Genomic DNA, 22,173 nt, shown 5'->3' with positions numbered 1-22,173 from the left:
TGGAGGAAAGAGAAGGGCCAGGGGAGAAGGTAGTGCGGGGCGGGCTTTAGAGTGCTGGGGGCGGGGTTAATTTGCTTTTAGATTTTTTTTTTTTCACAATTCAGTTTTAAACATGATCTATGTAGTATATTATCAATATATGATATTGCTATCTATGATACATGATCCTGTATCATATAATTTACAAAGCGCGGAGGAGTAACAGAGAAAAGCCCCCCCGGCCCGCCCTGTCCCTAGCATCCAAGCAGTGTCTCCAGTTCATTCTGTATCCTTCCGGTATTTTACGTGAACACAAGCAAATATGTAGAAATCTTCTTTTATCCCACTTAAAAAAATTTTTTTTAATTTGCCTGTACCGGGTCTTACCTGCGGCATGCAAGAGCTTTTTTGCCTCATGCGGGCTCTTAGCAGAGGCACATAGGATCTAGTTCCCTGACCTGGGCCCCCTGCCTAGGGAGCAGTGTCTTAACCACTGGACCACCAGGGAAGTCCCTGTCCCACTTTAAATTTTATCTTCGTTTATTTTTTTTAATATATGGTTTTGTTTATTTTTTGACTGTGCTGGGTCTTTGTGGCTGTGTGGACTTTTCTCTAGTTGCAACGAGTGGGGGCTCCTCTCTAGTTGCAGTGGGCTTATAGTGGTGGCTGCTCTTGTTGGGGAGCATGGGCTCCAGGGCACATGGGCTTTAGTAGCTGGGGCACCGGGGCTCGGGAGTTGCGGCCCCGGGGCTCTGGAGCACAGGCTCAGTAGTTGTGGCGGATGGGCTCGATTGCCCTGAGGCATGTGGGACCTTCCAGGACCAGGGATCGAACCTGTTTCTCCTGTATTGGCAGGTGGATCCTTTACCACTGGACCATCAGGGAAGGCCCCACACAGCAGATGTACCAGATAAATTGTCCCAGCTGGGCTTATGCAGCGCTTTCTCAGTGGGTTTCTATGGCTGCACTGGAGGGAGGCACCACGAAGGGGTTGATCAGTGTCCTTTTGCTGGACATTTATTAGGTTGTTTCCAATCTTTGGCAACATGTCACCTCCTGCACACGCCGTTCATCACACGTGCCAGTACTGGAAGCCTCTGATTTCTAAAAGCAAACCGCTGTGACCAGGCAGTGGGAACACAGGCTTGGGATCGCACAGACCTGGGTTCAAATCCCTGTTCTGCCTCTCTCAGCACGGTTGTATCTGACACCTGATGTAACAGAAACTCAAGAGAGGATGAAGGGAAGAGAGGAAGGCTGAGACAGAGCAGGAGAGGGAGAGAGAAGAATTTATATCGTACAGGCAGCCTGACCCTTTCTGTTCCTCACAGTGAGCAGAGGACAGGAGGCTGAGCCACAGTGGCCTCAGGTCCCTTGAATCCCTCCAGTGACAGAACTATGTACATTTTTTCTTACAAGAAGTTCTTGGGATGCCAGCCCATAACCCTGCGACTCTGTTGAAAAACTCGCCATCTGTCTCAGGGCTGTGCGGAGACTGGCCACGCCACAGTCTAGGGTTTAGTGCAGATTTTCAGAAGGCATTCTGACACTATGTAATTTTTGCCAGATAAGTTGACTTAGAACTAAATCCCTTGAGCTGGGGTGGGACTCTGCTGGGCTGACCCCATGACCTTGGGCAAGAGATACATGTGACGCAGTGCTTTGAGCCTCAGTGACCCTGGCTGTCAAGTGGGAGAATCATGTTTCTTGCCTTCTTGGCAGATTCAATTTTTTCCAGTAGATCACTCTCATCTATACATCCACCCACCCACCCACCTATCCATCCACACTTTCAACTGCTCATCTGTCTATCTAACTCACCATCTATTCATCCATCCATCTACCATCTACCCATCAACCATCATATTGCTTCATCCATCAGCCATCCTCTCACTTGCCATCCACCATCATCAATCCATTGATCATCCATTACCTATCCATCCATCCATCCATCCATGCTTTTATCCACTTATCCACCCATCTACCCTACCATCTGTCCATCCATATACCCACCTATCTGTCCGTTTATCTACCATCTACCCATCAACCATCCCATTTATCCATCCATCCATCCTTTCACCCACCACCCACCATCAATCCATTGGCCATCCCATTACCTATCCATGCATCCATCCATACATCCCTCCATATACACATACACTCATTCATTCATGCAGCCACCAAGGGCATAGTCTATGTCAGGCCTATGTTGGGTGCTGAGAACCAGACAGTTCCTGCCCTCCAGGTGTTTACAGTCTCTCAGTGGATAAGACACAGTCACAAATAACATTTCTAGGTAGAATGAGGAGGGGTCTTTAACGGAGGCACAAAGGTTAGGATCCTCCCCATGGACCTGTGTAGCTTCCAGGGGGAGCCTGTTTAAGTCCACGTGTGTGTCCGTGTGTCCCTGTGTGTTTCTAAACCTTTATCTGTCCCTGTGTGTGTGCAGGGCTGGTTGGGGCCTGTGTCTACACGTCTGCCACGTGTATGTGTCTGCGAGTCTCTGCCCCATGCCCTTGTGTCCTGACTTGAGCGCCCATACCTCCCCATCCCTGAGTCGGGCCACAGGCCCCTGGGCTCCACACCGGCCTCCATCCGCCATCCCCGCCTCCCGGGTGGACAGGGCTCCCAGCACCCGCCCGTGGCTCAGCAGACCATCCTTCCCCCAGGGAGGACCCGTGGCGCGTGGCCAAGATGGTCAAGTCCTACCTGCAGCAGCACAACATCCCGCAGCGGGAGGTGGTCGACACCACCGGCCTCAACCAGTCGCACCTGTCCCAGCACCTCAACAAGGGCACGCCCATGAAGACGCAGAAGCGAGCCGCCCTCTACACCTGGTACGTCCGCAAGCAGCGAGAGGTGGCCCAGCGTAAGTAATGACCGGCACCAGCCCCGTCTTCCCGGCAGGGCCTGGGACTCCCTGCAGCTCGAGGGCGGGGGCTGGAAGTCTCGCCCCCTCCCCACTCCTCGGATAGGCAGAGGGACAAAGTCGAGGAGCAGGTGGGGTGGGGGTGGGGGTTGGGATTCAACCAGCGTGTATCACCTGTTCTGCCGGAGGCGCTCTGGGGGAGGGGAAGAGGGTTGATCCTGGGCATCGAGAGATGGATGAATGGGGTCCCTGCGTTCTAAGAGCGTCCCGTGCGGAGGGGAAGCCGGAGGACAAATCCGCATGATTCGGTGAGACAAGAATTAAAATGTGGTAACGCCAACGAGAGCCAGCGTTTCTGGAACACGCACCATGTGCCAGGCCCAGCAGAGAACACCACAGGGAACGTTTCCAAGTGTTAAGCTTGCAGAGGAGCAGCCCTTCTTCCTCAGGGAGGCAGGGCATCAGGAGGGGTCACACGAGGAGCATGACCTCTCGACTCAGTCTTGAAGTGTCAGTTGAATTTCGACCCCTGAAGATGCAGGGAAGGGTGTTCCAGGCAGAAGGAACAGCAGCGGTGAAGGCTCAGAGGCGAGGTGCACGCTCAGGGAACCCTCTGCTGCAAACCTGGGGACAGCTAGGAGCGTTCTCATTCAGCTCATGGTGGGTTTTACCACCTGAACTTCATACCCCACAGAATCCCTGGTGCACTTCCACACTTTTGAGCCTAAGTGTAAAAAAGATGTTTTTTTGATGTTTCTTTTATAACTATCCAGTTTTTTTTTTTTTAAGGCAATACTCATACTTAGTTTAAAAAAAACAGAAGAAAGATTTTACAATAAAAATTAGGTGTCTTCTCCTAAAGCAGCCACGGGCATTCCTAGTCTCATACAGATCCTTCCAGAGGTATTATATGCATATACTAATGCTGTTGAGTCACTCAGTCGTGTCCGACTTTTGCGACCCCATGGACTGTAGCCCTCCAGGCTCCTCTGTCCATGGGGCTTCCCAGGCAAGAATATGGTGAACACTGAGCCACCAAGGATGACCCCTGTGCATACATGGGCCATATACTATATATATATATATATTTCCCCTGCTGTTTGAAGGGAAGCTAGCTATTCTGTTATTTGGAGATGCCATTAACTGCCATATACTATATATATATATATGTACACATATATATTTCCCCTGCTGTTTGAAGGGCAGCTAGCTATCCTGTTATTTGGAGGTGCCATTAACTGGCCTCCTACCAAAGAATCAGCTGAGAAAGTGGCTGGGTCTCTTCTCTCCTGGCTAATACTTGTACTTTAAGCTTGATTTTCAAGTCTAGAATGTTGAAAATAACTCTTGAATCTACTCAGGAGATACAAGTTCAGGTTTCTGTCTACTGTGTGGCCCTGGAAAAATATTTAACCTCCCTGACCCTCAGTTACATCATCTGTAAAATGGGATGGCATATGTGTCAAATGTGAATAAAAGGTGATGCTTACCTGGAGCCTTGTATTGAGGACTGTGAGATTATATCTTGGCCCAGGAGAAAAGTGTGCAGGGGTTGATTAGTGATGTCTGCCTTGGACACAGGTGAGGCAAGGAGTGACATGTGGGCTGTGTGTTTGTCATCACTGGATTAGGTGATTTCGGGGTTTGAGCTGTAAGCTCCTCTGGCTCAGCACCTTAGGAATGAGAAACAAGCAGAGGCATGCTCAGGCTGATTCGGGAAGGTAGGACTGGCCAGTGTCCTGCTCATGGCTCTCTGTGCCCACAGAGTTCACCCACGCTGGCCAGGGTGGGCTGATTGAAGAGCCTGCGGGAGATGAGCTACCAACCAAGAAAGGGCGCAGAAACCGTTTCAAATGGGGCCCAGCATCCCAGCAGATCCTGTTCCAGGCCTACGAGAGGCAGAAGAACCCCAGCAAGGAGGAGCGGGAGGCACTGGTGGAAGAGTGCAACAGGTAGAATGGTTGGCAGTCAGCAGGGCTGGTTGGGTCTGGGCTGGGGAGAGGCTGGGGAAGGTAAGCAGGGCTCTGGATCCTGAGGGAGTCTCCTCTGGTTTTGAGAGCTCCTGCTGTTGGCCCAGGAGTTCTCAGCTCTGAAACCTAGCTCTATTTCTGGCACTCACCCTCCACCCAGGGGTCCCCAACCTCCAAATCTAATGCCTGATGATGTGATGTGGAGCTGATGTAATAGTAATAGAAACAAGTGTTAGTCACTCAGTTGTGTCCGACTTTTTGTGACCCCATGGACTATAGCCTGCCAGGCTCCTCTGTCCATGGAATTCTCCAGGCAAGAACACTGGAATGGTAGCCATTCCCTTCTATAGGGGATCTTCCTGACCTAGGGATTGAACCTGGGTCTCCTGCATTGCAGGCAGAGGGAAGCCCCAGCAGAAACAGAGTGCACAATAAACGCATTTAAATCACCCCAAAACCATTCCCCGCTCCCCAGCCCATGGAAAAATTGTCTTCCATTAAACTGGTTCCTGGTGCCAAAATGGTTAGGAACTGCTGCCCCGCCTACCCAAGCGCCCCTGAGTGGGGCTGCTCGTCTCACTCACTCGCCACTTACTGTGCTCACTCTATATGAAGAGACTTAAGAGAGGCTAAGCCGTTTGCTCAAGATCGCAGAGCAGATTGGGCTCAGAAGCCAGGTCTGTCAGCTGCAGCAGACGCTCAGGAAGAGCCCTGGTTCTCAGAGCCCTCCCCCAGCCCCAGGAGGCTCACTGTGCCCATCTCTGCAGGGCGGAGTGCATCCAGAGAGGGGTGTCGCCGTCGCAGGCCCAGGGGCTGGGCTCCAACCTCGTCACAGAGGTGCGTGTCTACAACTGGTTTGCCAATCGCCGCAAGGAGGAAGCCTTTAGGCACAAGCTGGCCATGGACACGTACAGCGGGCCGCCACCGGGGCCAGGTCCCAGCCCCGTGCTGCCTGCCCACAGCTCCCCTGGCCTGCCCCCGCCCGCCCTCTCACCCAGTAAGGTCCACGGTGAGTGCCATGTGGGCAGGGGGACTGGGTAGTGGGCAAAGCAAGTATGGGGGTAAGTGGAAGAGCTGGGGAGCACCGCCCCAGGGGCAGCAGCCCCGCAAACCACTTAGTATCTTATTACGGCTCCAACGCTATTCACACTGCCCTATCCACCCCACCCCTCTCCACTCCTCTGACCACTCAGCTCCACCCACTGCCCTCTCTTCTGTCCACTGCATTCACTCCAACCCCACTGGATTTTGGTTACTGCAATTCATTCCTGATCAAGCCAACTCAATTCCTTTCAGCTCAGTTCAATTCAACTCAATCCAGTTCAACTCACTATAATCTGAGTTTCATTTAAATTTATACAGTTTGGTCCAGTCCCATTCCCAACTGATCAGTTTAACTAAATGTATTTCAAGGAAATTCAGTTAATCTCGTATCGCTCAGTTCAATTTCAGTCCAATGCGATGTGATCCCGTTTGACTCAATCAATCTCAGCTCATTTTGGGTGTGATTCAGCTTGATCAGTTTCATTCAACTAATTCCGATTCATTCTATTCCAGCTTGCCTCAGTTTAATTTCATTAGCCTCAGTTCATTTTGGCTCTGTTGTCTTTCATTGAGCACCAACTGCATGTCCAGTGCAGCCCTGGGCAGTGGGGGCCACAGAGCTAATAAAACACAAAGCTTGTGTTCAAGGGGTTGAACAAGCAGCCAGCACAGGGGCTGGCAGGAAGTGGATACTCCAGCAGAATCTGCTGGCTGCATAGAGAAAGATGGTGTGAGTGGCCCGAGCAAGCCAATACAGTTTGGGGTGTTGGGGGCTGTGGACACGGGCAGGGAAGTGGGGCGCTGAAGCTGGACACTGCTCCCATTCCAGGCGTGCGCTATGGACAGCCTGCCACCAGTGAGGGGGCGGAAGTGCCCTCCAGCAGCGGCGGTCCCTTGGTGACGGTGTCTGCACCCCTGCATCAAGTGTCTCCCACCGGCCTGGAGCCCAGTCACAGTCTGCTGAGCACAGAGGCCAAGCTGGTGAATGTCCCCCCGCCCTCCCCCCATCTCCCTTTGGCTGGGAGAGTCTGGGGCAGTCCCCAGGGAGGCAGGGTGGGGCCCCGCCCTGACTCAGTCTGGCTTCCCCTCCAAGGTCTCAGCCACTGGGGGCCCCCTGCCCCCGGTCAGCACCCTGACAGCACTGCACAGCTTGGAGCAGACATCCCCAGGCCTCAGCCAGCAGCCTCAGAATCTCATCATGGCCTCGCTTCCCGGGGTCATGGCCATTGGGCCTGGAGAGCCTACCTCCCTGGGCCCCACGTTCACCAACACGGGAGCCTCCACCCTGGTCATTGGTAAGCTGGTGGGGCTGGAGGTCTGTCTAGTGAGGGGCTCACGGGGGTTCCTGCTGAATCCAGGAATGGGGAGAGCCACTGGGACTCATTCATTCATAGATTTATTGAGTGCCTGCCCCATGCTCCGCCAGTGATACACAAGTGAACCAAAGAGCCCCAGAACTCAGTCACCCAAGTGGGGGAGGCAGACGATAAACGTAAAACATAAGTTACACAGTACCTGAGATGGTGAAACAGCTACTGGAAAACAGGGCAGCGTAAGGGGGAACTGACATTTTCTAGGTTTTAGTTTTTTTTTTTAAAGCTCAGAAAGACTTTATTCACAGAACTATTATGCAGAAGCTCAATATATGACAGATAAGGAGTTGCGGGGGAAGGGGTACCGAGAGTTAGGCCCCAGGGCCTTTGCATTGCCGTGGAACCCCAGGGCACCAGGGAACCCTCTTTGACACACTCCCTGCCCTTATAGTGGGCTAGCAGCTCAGAGAGGGGGAGTCACTTGCCAGAACCTTAACGCAGTGCAAGGCTTTTTCTGGATTACCTCGTCCCCTCCTCCAACCCACGGGATCTGGGAGGGAGGGAAGGTGCCCCTGGGGGTCTGGGCTGGGCCTGGGGACGCCGAGGAGGTGGCCAGAGGCCTGGCCGACCCCTGCCCCTCCCACCACTCCAGGCCTGACCTCCACGCAGGCACAGAGCGTGCCGGTCATCAACAGCATGGGCAGCAGCCTGACCACCCTGCAGCCCGTCCAGTTCTCGCAGCCGCTGCACCCTTCCTACCAGCAGCCACTCATGCCCTCTGTGCAAAGCCACGTGGCCCAGAGCCCCTTCATGGCCACCATGGCCCAGCTGCAGAGCCCCCACGGTGAGCACCCCTTGGCCCCCTGCTGGGGGGTGGGGTGGTGGGAACCCAGGGGAAGGGGCGGCGTGGCAGGTGCTGTGGTCTGTGTGTGTGTCTGATACTCAGAGAAGTGTGAGTGCTTCTGTGACGGGGACTGCGGGGGTGCTCAGATGCACGTCTGTGGGCTGAATACATTTCAGGGTGTGAATCCATGTGGTCATGTGTACACACCCACGTGTGCCCTTGGGGCCATGGGTACGGTACCTCTCAGCTTTTAGAAAGGTGATATGCTACATACACCATGAGGACATACAACACTCCCAGCAAGGCTTGGTCCAACACCCCTTCATCAAACACCACGGTTTCTGCAGCCAAAGGGAGAATTCCATGAAGCAGGGTTAATAGGCTCAGGACCGACTTCGCCACCAGATGAGCTCTAGTACCAACCTGATAACACCTGTTGGTTTTCAGACTTTTCTGGAAATTGGACTCTTGGATGAGGGATTTGTGGACCTGAACCTCTGTGTGCGTGTGGTGGAGGGCACCATTTATGTGTGTATGTGGGTGGCTGTGTTTTTATCTGAGTCCATGTGAGCATAGGTGATTTGTGTCGCTTTTCTGCTGGTGTCTGTGTGTTTTGCGGGGGCTGGGGCTGCAGATGAAATGCTGGGTTACACTGTAGAGGGCGTCCTGGAGGTGGGGGATAAGATGCGGCCCCCGCACCTGGGCGCCGACCCTTCCCTCCGGGACCGGTACCGAGCACCCCGTCAGCACCTGCATCTCTGGGCCCCTTCCACACCTGCACTCTCCAGGTGACCGTGGGGGTGGGCTTGGGCTCCCCGCCTCCCCCAGGCTCCTCCCCACAAGACAGGCAGAACGGGCCCCTGCGGTTGGGGACAGCGCCCATCTCTTCTATCTGGAGCCCCCCGTTTTTAGAAATCAGCCCTGAGTCGCGGGCCACTGCCCCACTGGGAGGCTCACCAGGCCCACGCCCCTGCCTTGAGGCCCCTCGTGGGAGGAGCCCAGCCGGACCCAGGTGCCATGTCTGTGCCCTCCTCTCTCCTCCCTCCTGGCCAGCCCTCTACAGTCACAAGCCCGAGGTGGCCCAGTACACCCACACGGGCCTGCTTCCGCAGACCATGCTCATCACCGACACCACCAACTTGAGCGCCCTGGCCAGCCTCACGCCCACCAAGCAGGTAAGGCCCGGGCCGGCCCCGCCCGTCCACGGGCCCTGCCCCAGTGCCCATCTCGGGGGGGCTCAGGAGCTGCTCTTCCGCCAGGTCTTTACCTCAGATGCTGAGGCCTCCAGCGAGTCCGGGCTTCACACGCCGGTGTCTCAGGCCACCACCATCCACATTCCTGGCCAGGACCCTGCTGGCATCCAGCAGCTGCAGCCCACCCATCGGCTCAGTGCCAGCCCCACCGGTGAGCCCCTTGCCCCGCACCACCCCTTCTCACTGTCCCCACAGCTGAGGAGGGAGGTGGACGTGGCGGGTGGGGGGGAGGGGTGGACATGCGAGGGGGTACCGGTGCTCCCCTAAAGTGAGACGAGAGGGGTGTGAAACCACAGGAAGCGGGCCTGTCTCACTGGAACATCTGTTAACTCGGTTGAGGAAGAAGCTAACCCGAAGTAGGGTGGAATCAGGAGGCGTGGGAAAGGCTTGCTGGGGGCGCCAGAAGTGACTCGTGGACGTGCTGCTCTGGCTCAGCATTTAGCGTTTTTTGAATCTGTTGCCAACAGTTTAAAAATTAAGAGCTTTCACACATTTCTGGCTTCTCCTGGGAAGTCAGAAGGACTCATGTTCCCCCGTAGCAACCACAAAGCCTGCCACGTCCCACCCGAACCCTGCATTTCCATCCCCCGAGAACCTGAGTCTGCAGCCCGCAACGCCACGGTGATGAGCAGGCACTGTGGAGTCAGGCTGCTGGGCTCTGAGACCCGGGGTGGCCACTTGCTAAGTGTGAGTCTTGGGGTCCTCCATCCAGTCCTGGAGGCTGCAGGGACAGTCCCTGAGGGCTCCGCGGTCCAGGCTCTGTGCTCGACCCATGAGGTGGGCGGCAGCATCCCTGTTTTCCAGATGAGAAAGCACTCGAGGAGGAGAGGGGCTTGGAGGTGGTGGGGCCAGGACCCAGACCCGGGTCCAACCATGTCCATTCAGTAACCGTGTGAATCCGTCAGGGTTCTCCTGAGACACAGAACCAATAGGGATACACACACATGTTTAAAAAATTGGTTCATACAACCGTGGGCTCTGCAAGTCTGAACGCTGCAGGGCAGGAAGCCCCGCTGCAGTCTCCTTCTCTGGGAAGCCTCAGCTTTTGCGCTAAAGGCTTCCACTGATTGGATGAGGCCCACCCACACTGTCAAGGGACATCTCCTCTACTTAACATCAACTGGTGTAGGTGTTAACCACATCTGCAAAATACACGGCGATATCTGGACTGGGCTTTGGATCATGACTGGGTACTAAAAAGCAAAGCTGATGCATGAAACGAACCACGACACCGGTTCACCAGGGCTCCTCTGACATACTCGCTAAACTGGGCTGGGCTGTGGGGGCCACATCCTGGGGGCCCTGGAGCCTGGCTGGGTTAATAAGGCCTGAGAGCTGAGGTGTGACTTTGGGGTTCTAATAACCTGCTGAAACTCAGGAGGTGGTGGGGGTGCTCCTCTCCCACCCCAAACACCCTCAGGGACGGTGGTGGTGGGGTGTGGGGCCGGGCCGGGCGTGGCGGGCACCAGCCACCTCCTCTGCCTCCACAGTGTCCTCCAGCAGCCTGGTGTTGTACCAGAGCTCCGACTCCACCAATGGCCATGGCCATCTGCTGCCGTCCAACCATGGTGTCATCGAGACCTTCATCTCCACGCAGATGGCCTCTTCTTCCCAGTAACCATGGCCTCCCAGGGGCCCTGGAGCCTCCACAGTCTGCTGGAGGGGTGACCAGGACATCTGAAGCTGCAAACCTTTACTGCTCACTGGCCACCTGCTCATCCCTGGAAAACTGTGCCACAGTCCCTGTCCCCATCCTGCCAGCTTCAGAAACGGGGGCTTCTGAGAAGGGTTGCTTCAGTGCACAAGTGGGGACCATGGAGAGCTGGGGAGCAGAGCCTGTTCCTGGTGGGACACTGGGAGGGACTGTCCCTGCTGTCCAGGGTAAATCCTGTCGCTTGGAACACAACCACCCCGAGGCTGGGAGCCCTTGCACCCCGCAGGGAACTGCCAGCCGCACTTCTCAGGACAGCAGCCCGTGCAGCTGGCAGAGGTCATAGGTCATTGTGGCCCCAACTCTGTCACCTATGCCCCAATCAGGCCACTCCACCCAGCCCCCCTGCTATTAACCGCACGCCTCTTTGGACCTACCTGTCCCCCACTCACCTGAGCCTCACCTGAGTGGCTCCTCTGGGCTGGGGCCTGGGGAAACGCAGGCCTCTCCAGCTTTCCTCATCCGGAGCCAAACCTCTCCCCGACCTGTGACCTCCGGTTTTCTTCCACGTTTGTCCCCCCTGAGCACCACACCTTCTGAGGCCAGCCTGGCATCCTGCCTCTGGAAAGCCTCTACCCCTGCAGGCCTAGGTGTCGCCCCTGCCCCTGGCGGGAGCCTGGTGCCAAGCTGAGGCTGTGGGATGGCAGACCCTTCCCGGCTCAGTGAAGCTGCTGAGCTAAGAAAGCAGCAAGGCTGGGGAAGCCAGAGCTGAGGGGCCCAGAGGGAGAAGAGAGGCAAGATCAGTGGAGGGGTTGCGCCTGGGAGCTAGGGCCAGCTGGCTGAGGGGAGGGGTTCCCAGCCGCCCCCCCCACCCCCACCCCAAGGAGGCTGAGGTCCTGAGCAACAAGGCAGTCGTATCAGCCCAGGGCTCACGTGCCCTCATCTCCCCCCGGGGGCTGCTGCAGATAACCCAGCCCTCGTAGACCACCTCCATCCTGGACTGAGGATGGGGCGAGGGGAGAACCAGCATCAGTGCAGCCTGCAGTCAGCTGAGAGCGAGCCTGTACATCTATTTAACTTTTAGTAAAGTAAACATGGACTGTGTCGAACATCCTGCTTGTCGTGTAGGTGGGGTTGGGCAGGAGGAAGGGGGCTCAGGGCCTGAGGAGGGGTGGGGCCGGCACACACACTCTCACATCCCACCTCTGTCTTCCTGGCTCCACCGAATCTCTGAGGCCAGGCCACAGAGCCAGAATGCCACCTTCACCATGAACTTCTGCTCCTTCTTGCAGAACATGTGGGTCCAGGAGTCCCAGGCCATGAGTGCTGTGACACTTCCTGCAGTCTTGAAGTTGGGGTGTGGGAACACTTCCTGGGGTGTAGGCAGGAGGACCCCACCTGCATGATGCTCATCAAGTTCAGCACTGACTCAGGGGCAGCATCCAGGTCCCTCCGTTACATTTCTGTTCCCTCGACAATTTATTTTCCATAATCTGGCTGGCTCAGAGACACGATCACGCATGGCATATTCACATTGTGGAGACAGAAAATTCTGAAAAACCAGGTGTGGGGACAGAGTAGATCTCACTCTTTCTTTTCTAGACAGTGTTTTATGAAGTCTGTGTGGAGGGAGACACACAAGGGGCTCTGGGGCCTCAGGGCCCCACCCCACTTATTTTCTTCAGGTTGTCTCCTGCACCAGGCTGAGGCGGTGGGAGCTCTTGGCCTTCAGCCTTGAGTAACTGAGAATCTCCTTCTTCCTGGGGTCACAGAATGTTTTGGTATAACAGGTCTGCTGTGGCCCAGGGGGAGCACAGGAGGGCAGGCCCTGCTCACCCTATGACTACTTCTTCGCCCCGACCCTTGGGCTGGCCCCAGTCACGGGCAGAGCCTGGACTCACCAGCCAAGTTCTTGCATTGGAAAGGGACTCGGGGCTCGGACAGGCCTAGTCCCTGTGGGAAGCCTGAACTGGTGGGCTCCCAGCCCGCACACTGGACTCAGTTTGAGGGCGCGGCAGCAGCGCTCTTTGTTGGCGGGGACGAGGAGGCCTCATTGGCCTTCTTTGCCTTTTTCTTCCGCTTCTTCTTTTTGGTCCCAAGGGGTGCCTGGTCTCCGTTGAGCTGGGCAGACTCCTTTTCCCGCCTCCCGAATGCGGCCTTGCTGCTAGTGGTAGCGGCCACAACAGCGCTGTCCTCCTTCTTGGCTTTCTTTTTCAACTTTCTTTTCTTCTTTTTCTCCACGGGGACAGGGCCGTGGATGGCGGACTCTTGGAGGATGTCGGACACGGACACAGCCGCCTCCCGGCAGCGCTGTAACTCCTCGTCGCCATCATCGCTGCTGTCAGGGAGGGCGGGGAAAGTATTAGTTGGACTTGGGACAGGGGTATGTGGAGAACTCAGGTTTGGCCGGGGGGCAGATCTGGGTTCCCACACAGGCTTCTCTCCTTCCAGGCTGCGTGACCTCGTTTCATGACTTAACCTCTCTGACCCTCAGGGTCTTGACCTATCAAGTGGGGATCTTAACAGAGCCCAGGCCTCACAAGGATGTCCCAGGAGTGTGGTGTCGGGCACGAGATGGGTGCTCCGAGGGCAGTCAACATCCAGCCCCCAGTGGAAACTCTCCCCCTCCCACTGAGCTACTATGTCTCCAGCTACCTGGCGGGACTCCTCCTGGGTCCAGGCCTGATTGGGGTCCGAGTGGCTATCTGTGGCTGGAGGCAGGGGGGGGATCTGGCCAAAATGAGGGAACCTGAGGAGAGGACGTGTTATCTCACCTGGAGCTGGAAGGCAACCGTTTCCGGCGGGGCTGGGGAGCAGCTTCCTTCTCGGGGCCTCCAGGGATGGATGTGAAGAAAAGGCGGAAGCCTGCAACCCACGGGGACGGAGTCGGCACAGCCAGGGGCCCCCAGGTGCCGAGGCTGCCCCACCTCTGCCCTCATAGAGCTCCTGGTCCAGAGGGCATCACTCCTGTCTAACAGAGAGCAGAGCCTCGCAGGATGAGAGGCAGCACACTTCTGCCTGCTGCAGCGAGGACACCAGATGCTTGAGGGGTTTCTGGCCACCAAGTCAAGCCAGCAAGTCTCCCAGAAGCTTCTGGGAGTCAGCAGCTGAGCTGCCTGCCTACGGCAGCTTGCAGAGTGGTGAGTGAGTTGGGCAGGGGACAGAGACTTGTGTGTGAGAGGCTGTGGGGTGCAGCAGGCAGGCGCTCCTGCTCAGGGTCACCTCGAGCCAGTGGCCGCATTCCCGGCCCCAGCTCCCCTCATGGGTCCCCCTATGAACAGGGTCACCATAACATCTGCCTCAGACAGGGCCTGCAGGCATGAAGGAAGATAATATGCCAAAAGGGCATTTCGTAGCTCCAGACTCACAAGAGGGGCTTAATAAAGGAAAGCTGTTATCAACAGTCAAGCTGCTCACCATCATCCTCCAGGGCGCCTCTCTGCACCTCGGCCTTTCTTGGCTCCTTCATGATTTCTGAGATGGTAATGGAGCTACAGGAAGAGACAGTGGATTTAGGATGAGATTTGGGGTAACAACAACGAAAACTCTTTTTAATTAAAACTTCTTTTTGTTGTTGCTAAGTGGAGGGGACAGAGTAATGCAATGTTACGCGCAGAGGCAGAGGGCCCCCAGGCTGATGGGAACACGCCTACTCACAGCCATAACGTGGTAAAGAGTCCGATTCAGCTCAAACGACGGTGACTCACTGGTTCAAACCCTACTTTATCCCACAAAGTTCTGAAGAAGTTTTGAAGATACTCACAATACAACAGAATGCAACTTCAAATAAGGCAAAGAGAAAAGAGAGCATGAGGGACAGAAAGAGCCAGAAGTGTGGCCAGGAAGCCTGACAGACTTGCCAGACAGAGGGCACACGTTTCGTTCTGAACTTCCTGGCAGCAAGCATGAAGAGGGAAATATGACCGGTTGAGGAAAGAACGTTTCAGAGGTTCAGCTCCTAGAACGGGCAGACCTGCTTTTTGGTTTTTGCTTTTTTTTTTTTAATTTTTAAAAAGCTTGAGTTAATACATATTGACACTCAGTGCCAAGAAATAATATGGGGAGACCCCATGTATTCCCCACCTGGTTTCTCCCTCGGGTAACACTGTGTGTAACTAACATCCATGATCACAACTGAGAAACTGACTTTGTTACAATCTACTGACCTTTCTCAGACTTCAGACCGGGGTTTTAAGTTCTGATTTTTGTCACTTACTAACAAGGGATTTCATCTCTCTGAACCTGTGTTACCTGTCTGAACACTAGGAGTGATGAGACTCCCGGCCTCCTAGAGCTGTTACAAGGTTCAAATGAGAAAGTGGATTCCAATCCCCGAGCATGGAGACCGGCTGCGAACCAGTAAACGACAGCTATAACGATGATGACAATGATTACTGCCGTAAGATAAGCAATCAGTGGAATTCCCTGGTGGCTCAGTGGTGAAGACCGAGCCTGCCAATGCAGGTTCAATCCCTGGCCCGGGAAGATCCCACATGCCATGGGGCAACTAAACCCACGAGCCACAACTACTGAGCCTGTGCAGGGCCCGCGAGCTGCAACTACCGAGGCCAGGTGAAGCCCGTGAGCCTAGAGCCTGTGGTCGTAACAAGTGAAGCCACCGCAGTGAGAACCCCTCGTACCTCAGTGAAGAGCAGCCCCCGCTCACCACAACTAGAGAAAGCCTGAGCAAAGCAATGAAGACCTGGCTCAGCCAAAAAAATCAGATCAGCAACAAGCCCCACAGGACCCCTTTCTCTAGCACAGACAAAGAGGGGAGAGCTGCCGAGACCAGGAGGCAGGTCTCGGGGAGTGCTGGCGAGGCAGTCACCTAGCAACTGCAGAGACCAACGCTCTTAGCAACGTCCTTGCAGCAACAGAATGATGTACTGGGCACTTCTCCTAACTGCCTTGCATAGGTGCCAGAGGCCTCATCCTGCACGGGACATGGTCTGGGGAGAGGGAACAGAGACGATGCCAACAGGGTCCTGACCCTGACAGGGGTATCTAACCCGGTAGTTCAATGTCAGTCAGCAGGGACATTAGGTCATGTCTGGAGACACAGCTGGTTGTCACGGCTGGTGGAACAATGTTACTAGGATCTCGTGGGTAGAGGCAAAGTACGCTGCTAACCCTCCTACAGCGCATAGCACAGCCCTGCACAACCATGAACAATCTGGGCCAAAATGTCCATGGTGCCAAGATAAGAAACATCGATCTAACACAGGGGACCAACTGGGGTGTCATTTCTTTGTGATTGAATCAGCTATGTCAGTCATGTCTGACTCTGTGCGACCCCATGGACTGTAGCCCATCAGGCTCCTCTGTCCATGGGATTTTCCAGGCAAGAATACTGGAGTTGGTTGCCATTTCCTTCTCCAGGGGATCTTCCCAATCCAAGGATCGAACTCATGTCTCTTATGTCTCCTGCATCAGCAGATGGGGTCTTTACTGCTAGCACCACCTGGGAAGCCCTTAAAACACAAGATACTGGCCCAGGACAGCTGTGTGTACTGTGTGCATGCTAACTCATTTCTTTGGAGAGAAATAACTACAGGAACACTGCAGGAATTATCCTGATGGTGGGTGACCAACACCCTGGTGGATTTCCACCTGGGGAAACGTTCGTCGTGGATCAGGGCAATGCCAGGTGGCCCTGGTTATCCTGAAGCCGAACGGTCACTGAGAAAAACCACTCCCTCGGATTGAGATGCCAACTGACCCTCCTAAATGCATTAAGCACATTCCCAGGTTGGGGACTGGCACTAAGGCCGTGGGAGTGCAGGCAGCTGAGGGCTGGCCCAAAGCTCTGTCTGGGATTAGCAGCAGCTGTGCACTTTGGGAGGGCTCATCTGTCCTTTTTGATGGTTACTTCAAATTGAAGGACCATGGCCCAAACATCCTGAGTCTCCCTTTCAAAACCTGCTAGGACTTTGTCAAGTGAGGATGGATCTAGCCCAGCCTGCCCCGGGCCGAGTCCTATGCCACGCCATTGGTCATCCATGGAACAGAGGCACTGTGGCCAAACATGCTTGGAAAATGCTGGGCTAAACAAAGTTACACAGGTCTCTGTACTGTAGGACTTCTTAGAGCCTTGAACACACTACTAAGAATCTAAATCTCCCAGGGCAGGGCTTCCCTGCTGGCTCAGTGGTAAAGAATCCACCTGCCAAGGCAGGAGACATGAATTCGATCCCTGATCCAGGAAGATTCCACATGCCATAGAGCAACTAAGCCCATGCACCACAAAACTACTGAGCCTGTGCTCTAGAGCCTGGGAGCCACAACTACTGAGCCCACATGCTCTACAGCCCTTGCTCTGTAACAAGAGAAGCCACTGCAATGAGAAGCCTGTGTACTTAGAGAATAGCCCACACAGCAACGAAGACCCAGCATGGCCAAAAACAAATAAACCAAATTATAAAGATTAAGTAACCTCCCAAGGCACAGTGGGTATGCGGAGTACAGCATTTCTCCACCTTCTCTTTGCCGCTGGAACCCTGGTGCCCAGAACCACACTCTGGACTTGAGTTCCTGGGCACCTACTTTAGGAATGCTGATCTGGATCTTTTTTTTTTTTAAAGTATTTCTTTGGCTGTGCTAGATCTTATTTGTGACACACGTGATCTTTTCTTCAGTTGTGCCATGTGGGAGCTAGTTCCCTGACCAGGGATTGAACCTGGACCTCCTGCACTGGGAGTGTGGAGTCTTAGCCGCTGGACCACCAGGGAAGTCCTACCAACCTGGATCTTCACAGATTATATTCTCGCAGCGCCTGTCATACAGTAAGCACTCAAGAAACAGGAATTCCGCCGGTCCCTTGCCCTCTTGTGGTGGGAATAAGCTCTTGCATCTCGGGGTCCCCTCTTCCTCTTGGGGCAGCAGGAGAGCACAGCGGTTAAGAGCTGGGCCCTTGGAGTTGAGCCCACTCTGCTCCCTCCTCCGTGACTGCAGGCACATGCTTTTTCTCACAGTTGGGAGCCTTTTCCCACAGCTGGAGAACAAAGACAACGACAGGACCTGCACGGCAGGGTGATGCCTTATGCTTACCATGGCGCCGACTTACATCTGCTGAGCTCCCAGGCCTCGGAGGCCATTACTCCTGAAATGAATGAATGAGGGCAAGAAAAGAGAATGTAGGTGTTTGTTACCTGTCCAGCAGGGCTCCCAGTTTCTTGGCTATGTGGGCTCGGAATTCGGGGGTGGTCTGAAGTTCGTTGCCGTCTTGTTCGTGCTCATCCACCTTGTGCCTGCAACACATACGAAAGGACCTCACCACCTGTCAGTTCAGAGGCTGCCCCCGAGAGAGTGGGGAAGACACGTGTCTTGCTCACCCTGACATACCAGGGTCTGGCAGGGAGTGCATGGGGTGTGGGTGGGGGCAGGTGGCAGGGGCCAACATCAATAAACAGATGAAACTTGAACCCAAAGTGCCCAGTACCTGAGGCTTGGCTGGTTGGCTGGCAACTTAGCATTTGTAGCACCTGTGGAAAGAATGAACACTGAGGTATTTACAGAGGAAACAACTATACCATCTGTTGTGTGTTAGGCACTATTTTATGTGATTTACGCCTATAACTTGTTGAATCTTTCCAACAACCTGATGGGACTAACGGGAGTGGGGGTGGAGGTGGAGCAGTCACCATCCCCCAGTACAGAAGAGGAAACTGAGGCAAGGAGATGTAAAATACCTTGTTGTTGCTCAGTTGCTAAGTCGTGTCTGTTTGCGACCCCATGGACTGTAGCCTGACAGGCTCCTCTGTCCATGGGCTTTCCCAAGCAAGAATGTTGCCATTTCCTTCTCCAGGGGATCTTCCTGACCCAGGGGTCGAACCCGTGCCTCCCGCATTGGCAGTTGGATTCCTTACTGCTGAGGCCCTGGGGACGCCCTGTTAAATAGCTTATCCAAACAGCTAACAAGCGACAAGAATTAGGATGAGGATCCAGGCTATCTGGCTCCAGAGCCCCCTCTTCATCACCATGCTGAATGAGCATGTCTAAGTGTACTTTGATTCCAGCATTTATTGAGTGCCCACTGTGTGCTTAGCTGTGTGCTAAGTGCTCTGGAAGAGAGAAGCGAAGGGGGCTCAGTTATGCTGATCACTGGACTGGGAGTCTGGCTGGGGTCTCAGCCTCCTCACTCCTTAGAGGCATCTTTCCAGCAAGTTCACTCATTTAAGAATTATTTTGCTGAGCAGGGTATAGGCCCTGGGGATACCATGGTGAACAGACACCAGCCCTTGTGAAGTTCGCATCATGCAACCTCTCACTCAATAAATATTTGTGGAGCAAGTATGAGCCACAGTTGACTCTAGGTACTGGGGCTGGAGGGATGAAAGGAAAAAAGGCAGGATAAGTAAAGAAGCAATTGTAGAAAAAAGGAAAGCATTACATATGAAGGGAATCACAGAAAGTATGACGATGGTGGAGAGAAGGCATGTAACCCAGTCCTCCTGAAGAGATGGTGTCTCAGCTGTATTAAGGGATAAATGGGAGCCAGACAGGAGGGGAAAATGAGTACATGACGAGAGACCAACCACATAACTGCTGCTCTTTACTAGGCCTTTAATGTGCGCTAAGGACTGCAGATACATCATCTCCACTCCTTACAAGGGTGGGTACTATCTTTACCCCCACATTACAGATGAGGAAATTTAAATACAGTGAGACTTAAATACCCTGTCCAAATTCTTCCTGGCTAGTGAGTGGTGGCAGGACTTTATTTTTGGCGGCTCCAAAGTCACTACAGATGGTGACCGCAGCCATGAAATTAAAAGATGCTTGCTCCTTGGAAGAAAAGCTATGACCAACTTAGACAGCATATTAAAAAGCAGAGACATTACTTTGCCAACAAAGGTCCCTCTAGTCAAAGCTATGGTTTTTCCAGTAGTCATGTATGGATGTGAGAGTTGGATTATAAAGAAAGCTGAGCGCTGAAGAACTGATGCTTTTGAAGTATGGTGTTGGAGAAGACTCTTAAAAGTCCCTTGGACTGCATGGAATTCCAACCAGTTCATCCTAAAGGAAATCAGTCCTGAATATTCATTGGAAGGACTGATGCTGAAGCTGAAAATCCAACACTTTGGCCACCTGATGTGAAGAGCCAACTCACTGGAAAAGACCCTGATGCTGGGAAAGATTGAAGGCAGGAAGAGAAGGGGATGACAGAGGATGAGATGGTTGGATGGCATCACTGACTTGATGGACATGAGTTTGAGTAGGTTCTGGGAGTTGGTGACAGACAGAGAAGCCTGGTGTGCTGCAGTCCATGGGGTTGCAAAGAGCTGGACACTGAGTGACTGAACTGAACTGAGTGAGTGGTGGAGATGGAAAGGCATTTCTGCATACAGAAAATAAAAAGAAAACGGCAGAATTATGGTGACCACAGATGAGAGGACATAGTATGGTGTGGAGCCTAGCTGTGGAACGTGTGGCAGGAAAGCAAACAGGGACAGGCAGCCTGGGAATGGATTACCAAAGGGTTTGTAAGTCCTTTTATTTACTTATTATTTTAACTCTTACACAAAGTATTTATTTACTCAGGTCTGCTGGGTGTTAGTTTCGGCACTCTGGATCCTTAGCTGTGGCCTATGAACTTCTTAGTTGCAACATGCAGTCCAGTGCCCTGACCAGGTATCCAACAAAGGCCCCCTGCGTTGGGAGCATGGAGTCTTAGCCACTGGATCACCAGGGAAGTCCCGAGGGCTTGTGAGTCCTTTTAAACAAAAGCACGAGTTAACCTTGCTTTGCCATGGCCTGCTCTGGCAGCATGGATCCTTCTCAGAATAATCTCTTAGGTGCAAAAATACAATACATGGGATTACAAAGAAAACCAGTGATAGTGAAATTCAGTTATCATTAAGAGCAAAAATCAAAATCTGGGATACTTTAATACATGTGCTTCTTCATTAATGTATCAAATGAGATGTACTGATGGGCCTAAAAATTACTGTAGTTTTTAAATAACTAATTAATTAATTTCCGGCTGCGCTGGGTTTCCGTTGCTGCCTGATGGCTGTATCAGTCTAGTCACAGCAACTGGGGGCTACTCTCTGGTCTCCATGCTCTGCTTTCTTATTGCAGAAACCGGCTTCTCTTGTTGCAGAGCACTGACTCCAGAGCTTACCAGCTCTGTGGTTGTAGCGCTCAGGACTTAGTTGCCCTGTGGCGTGGTGGATCTCCCCGGACCAGGGATGAAACCCGTGTGCCCTGCATGGGCAGGTGAATTCTTAACCTCTGGACCACAAGGGAAGTCCGAAATTACTTTAATTTTAAAGCAGGGAGGAGTGGAAACGATTTTTTCCCCCAGCATTTTATTGTGAATAAGATATTTTTGATATATCTGAAAGACTAAAGGGATTTGAAAGTCTGAGACTTCTGTTAAGACAAAGAAACAGGTATTGCCAAAACTACGACGGTTGTTCACACGCATGATGGAAAGAGAGGTTAAACTTCAGAGACCAGTGAAAGTGAGATGAAATATTTTTCCCATTCAGATTCACAGGCCCTCTGCATTCTATCCACCGATGGGTGCCCTTATGTTAAGGGGTCTGGGATTTATTCCCAGGGCACTAGGGAGTCACTGAAGGACAGGAAAGATAGTGAAGGATGGGGAAGCCTGGCGTGCTGCAATCCGTGGGGTCGCAGAGTCTGACATGACTGAGCGACTGAACGACAAAGGGAGTCACGGTCAAGGAGGTGTGGGACACAGCTCGCTGGCAGCCCCCGAGAGTGAGAAAGCGTTGGAGCCAAGGAAAGGCTGGATGCAAGAATCCAGCTGTCGCAGTCATCTCCGAGGAGTGGCGGGCCGCCCAGGGTGCAACAATTAGGATGGACCCTAGCAGGCAGAGTCAAGAGATACTCTGGTGCCTTGGTTTCCCTGACTGGGATAATGGAACTACCCGTCCCGCTGCCCTTGTCCGTATTTTGACTCTGAATCCTACTCTGAACCCCACCCAGGCCGTGGAGCCTCCTCAGGGAAAGAAGTCGAATCCCGGTGACACCCTCTTCACCGTCCATCCTCTCAGGCCGCAGGGGAAGATCACTACGCTCTTCGGCCAGACTCCCCGAATATAGTCCCCTACCGATACTTGGCTTCTCCGAACCCCTCGGGCGCTGCTCCAAGCCCCAAGCCGGCATCGCTGCCTCGCGGCACCGTTCCAACTCCTCTTCATCGCTGCTGCTGCTGCTGCTGCTCTCCAAATCGCTCATGGCGCCACTGGGTGCCGCCACCTTGAAGCACCGCAAAGGATT

The 22,173-nt window shown here is 53.7% G+C and overlaps 2 protein-coding genes across 4 annotated transcripts in view; one reads left to right on the top strand and one right to left on the bottom strand.

Moving 5' to 3' along the window:
- HNF1A (HNF1 homeobox A) overlaps positions 1–12,032 on the top strand; it is a 20,217-nt gene extending 8,185 nt beyond the window's left edge. Inside the window, exons 2-10 of one of the 2 annotated variants that reach the window (XM_043438883.1) lie at positions 2,649–2,848; positions 4,614–4,800; positions 5,586–5,827; positions 6,692–6,843; positions 6,956–7,157; positions 7,828–8,019; positions 9,073–9,194; positions 9,279–9,423; positions 10,763–12,032. In XM_043438883.1, the coding sequence (XP_043294818.1) occupies positions 2,649–2,848; positions 4,614–4,800; positions 5,586–5,827; positions 6,692–6,843; positions 6,956–7,157; positions 7,828–8,019; positions 9,073–9,194; positions 9,279–9,423; positions 10,763–10,890 (1,570 nt within the window). In that variant the 3' untranslated portion in view covers positions 10,891–12,032. Of the gene's footprint in view, positions 1–2,648; positions 2,849–4,613; positions 4,801–5,585; positions 5,828–6,691; positions 6,844–6,955; positions 7,158–7,827; positions 8,020–9,072; positions 9,424–10,762 lie in introns of both variants that reach the window. The other variant, XM_043438880.1, reaches the window with a different exon arrangement.
- On the bottom strand, positions 11,974–22,173 carry C1H12orf43 (chromosome 1 C12orf43 homolog). 2 transcript variants are annotated; one of them, XM_043438896.1, is made up of 6 exons: positions 22,005–22,173; positions 18,362–18,404; positions 18,072–18,170; positions 14,341–14,414; positions 13,698–13,788; positions 11,974–13,261 (listed from the first exon to the last, which is right to left on the bottom strand). In XM_043438896.1, the coding sequence occupies exons 1-6, from the start codon at positions 22,129–22,131 to the stop codon at positions 12,922–12,924; spliced, it is 774 nt and encodes a 257-aa protein (XP_043294831.1). In that variant the 5' UTR covers positions 22,132–22,173; the 3' UTR covers positions 11,974–12,921. The 2 variants fall into 2 exon arrangements, with proteins under 2 accessions (XP_043294831.1, XP_043294841.1); XM_043438906.1 differs by having other exon boundaries at positions 11,974–13,258; positions 22,005–22,166.

This window comes from Cervus canadensis, chromosome 1 (genome assembly GCF_019320065.1).
Source record: "Cervus canadensis isolate Bull #8, Minnesota chromosome 1, ASM1932006v1, whole genome shotgun sequence".
NCBI lineage: Eukaryota > Metazoa > Chordata > Mammalia > Artiodactyla > Cervidae > Cervus > Cervus canadensis.
This window is presented reverse-complemented; position numbering and strand designations above follow the sequence as displayed.

Coding starts and splice junctions, on each gene's coding strand:
- C1H12orf43 (XM_043438896.1), bottom strand. CDS start 22,131: ATGAGCGATTTGGAGAGCAGCAGCAGCAGCAGCAGCGATGAAGAGGAG. Junction 14,415..18,071: donor CTGGGAGCCCTGCTGGACAG/GTAACAAACACC, acceptor CTCTTCCTGTAG/CTCCATTACCATCTCAGAAA. Junction 13,262..13,697: donor CGGTTGCCTTCCAGCTCCAG/GTGAGATAACAC, acceptor CCTCCCTGACAG/CAGCGATGATGGCGACGAGG.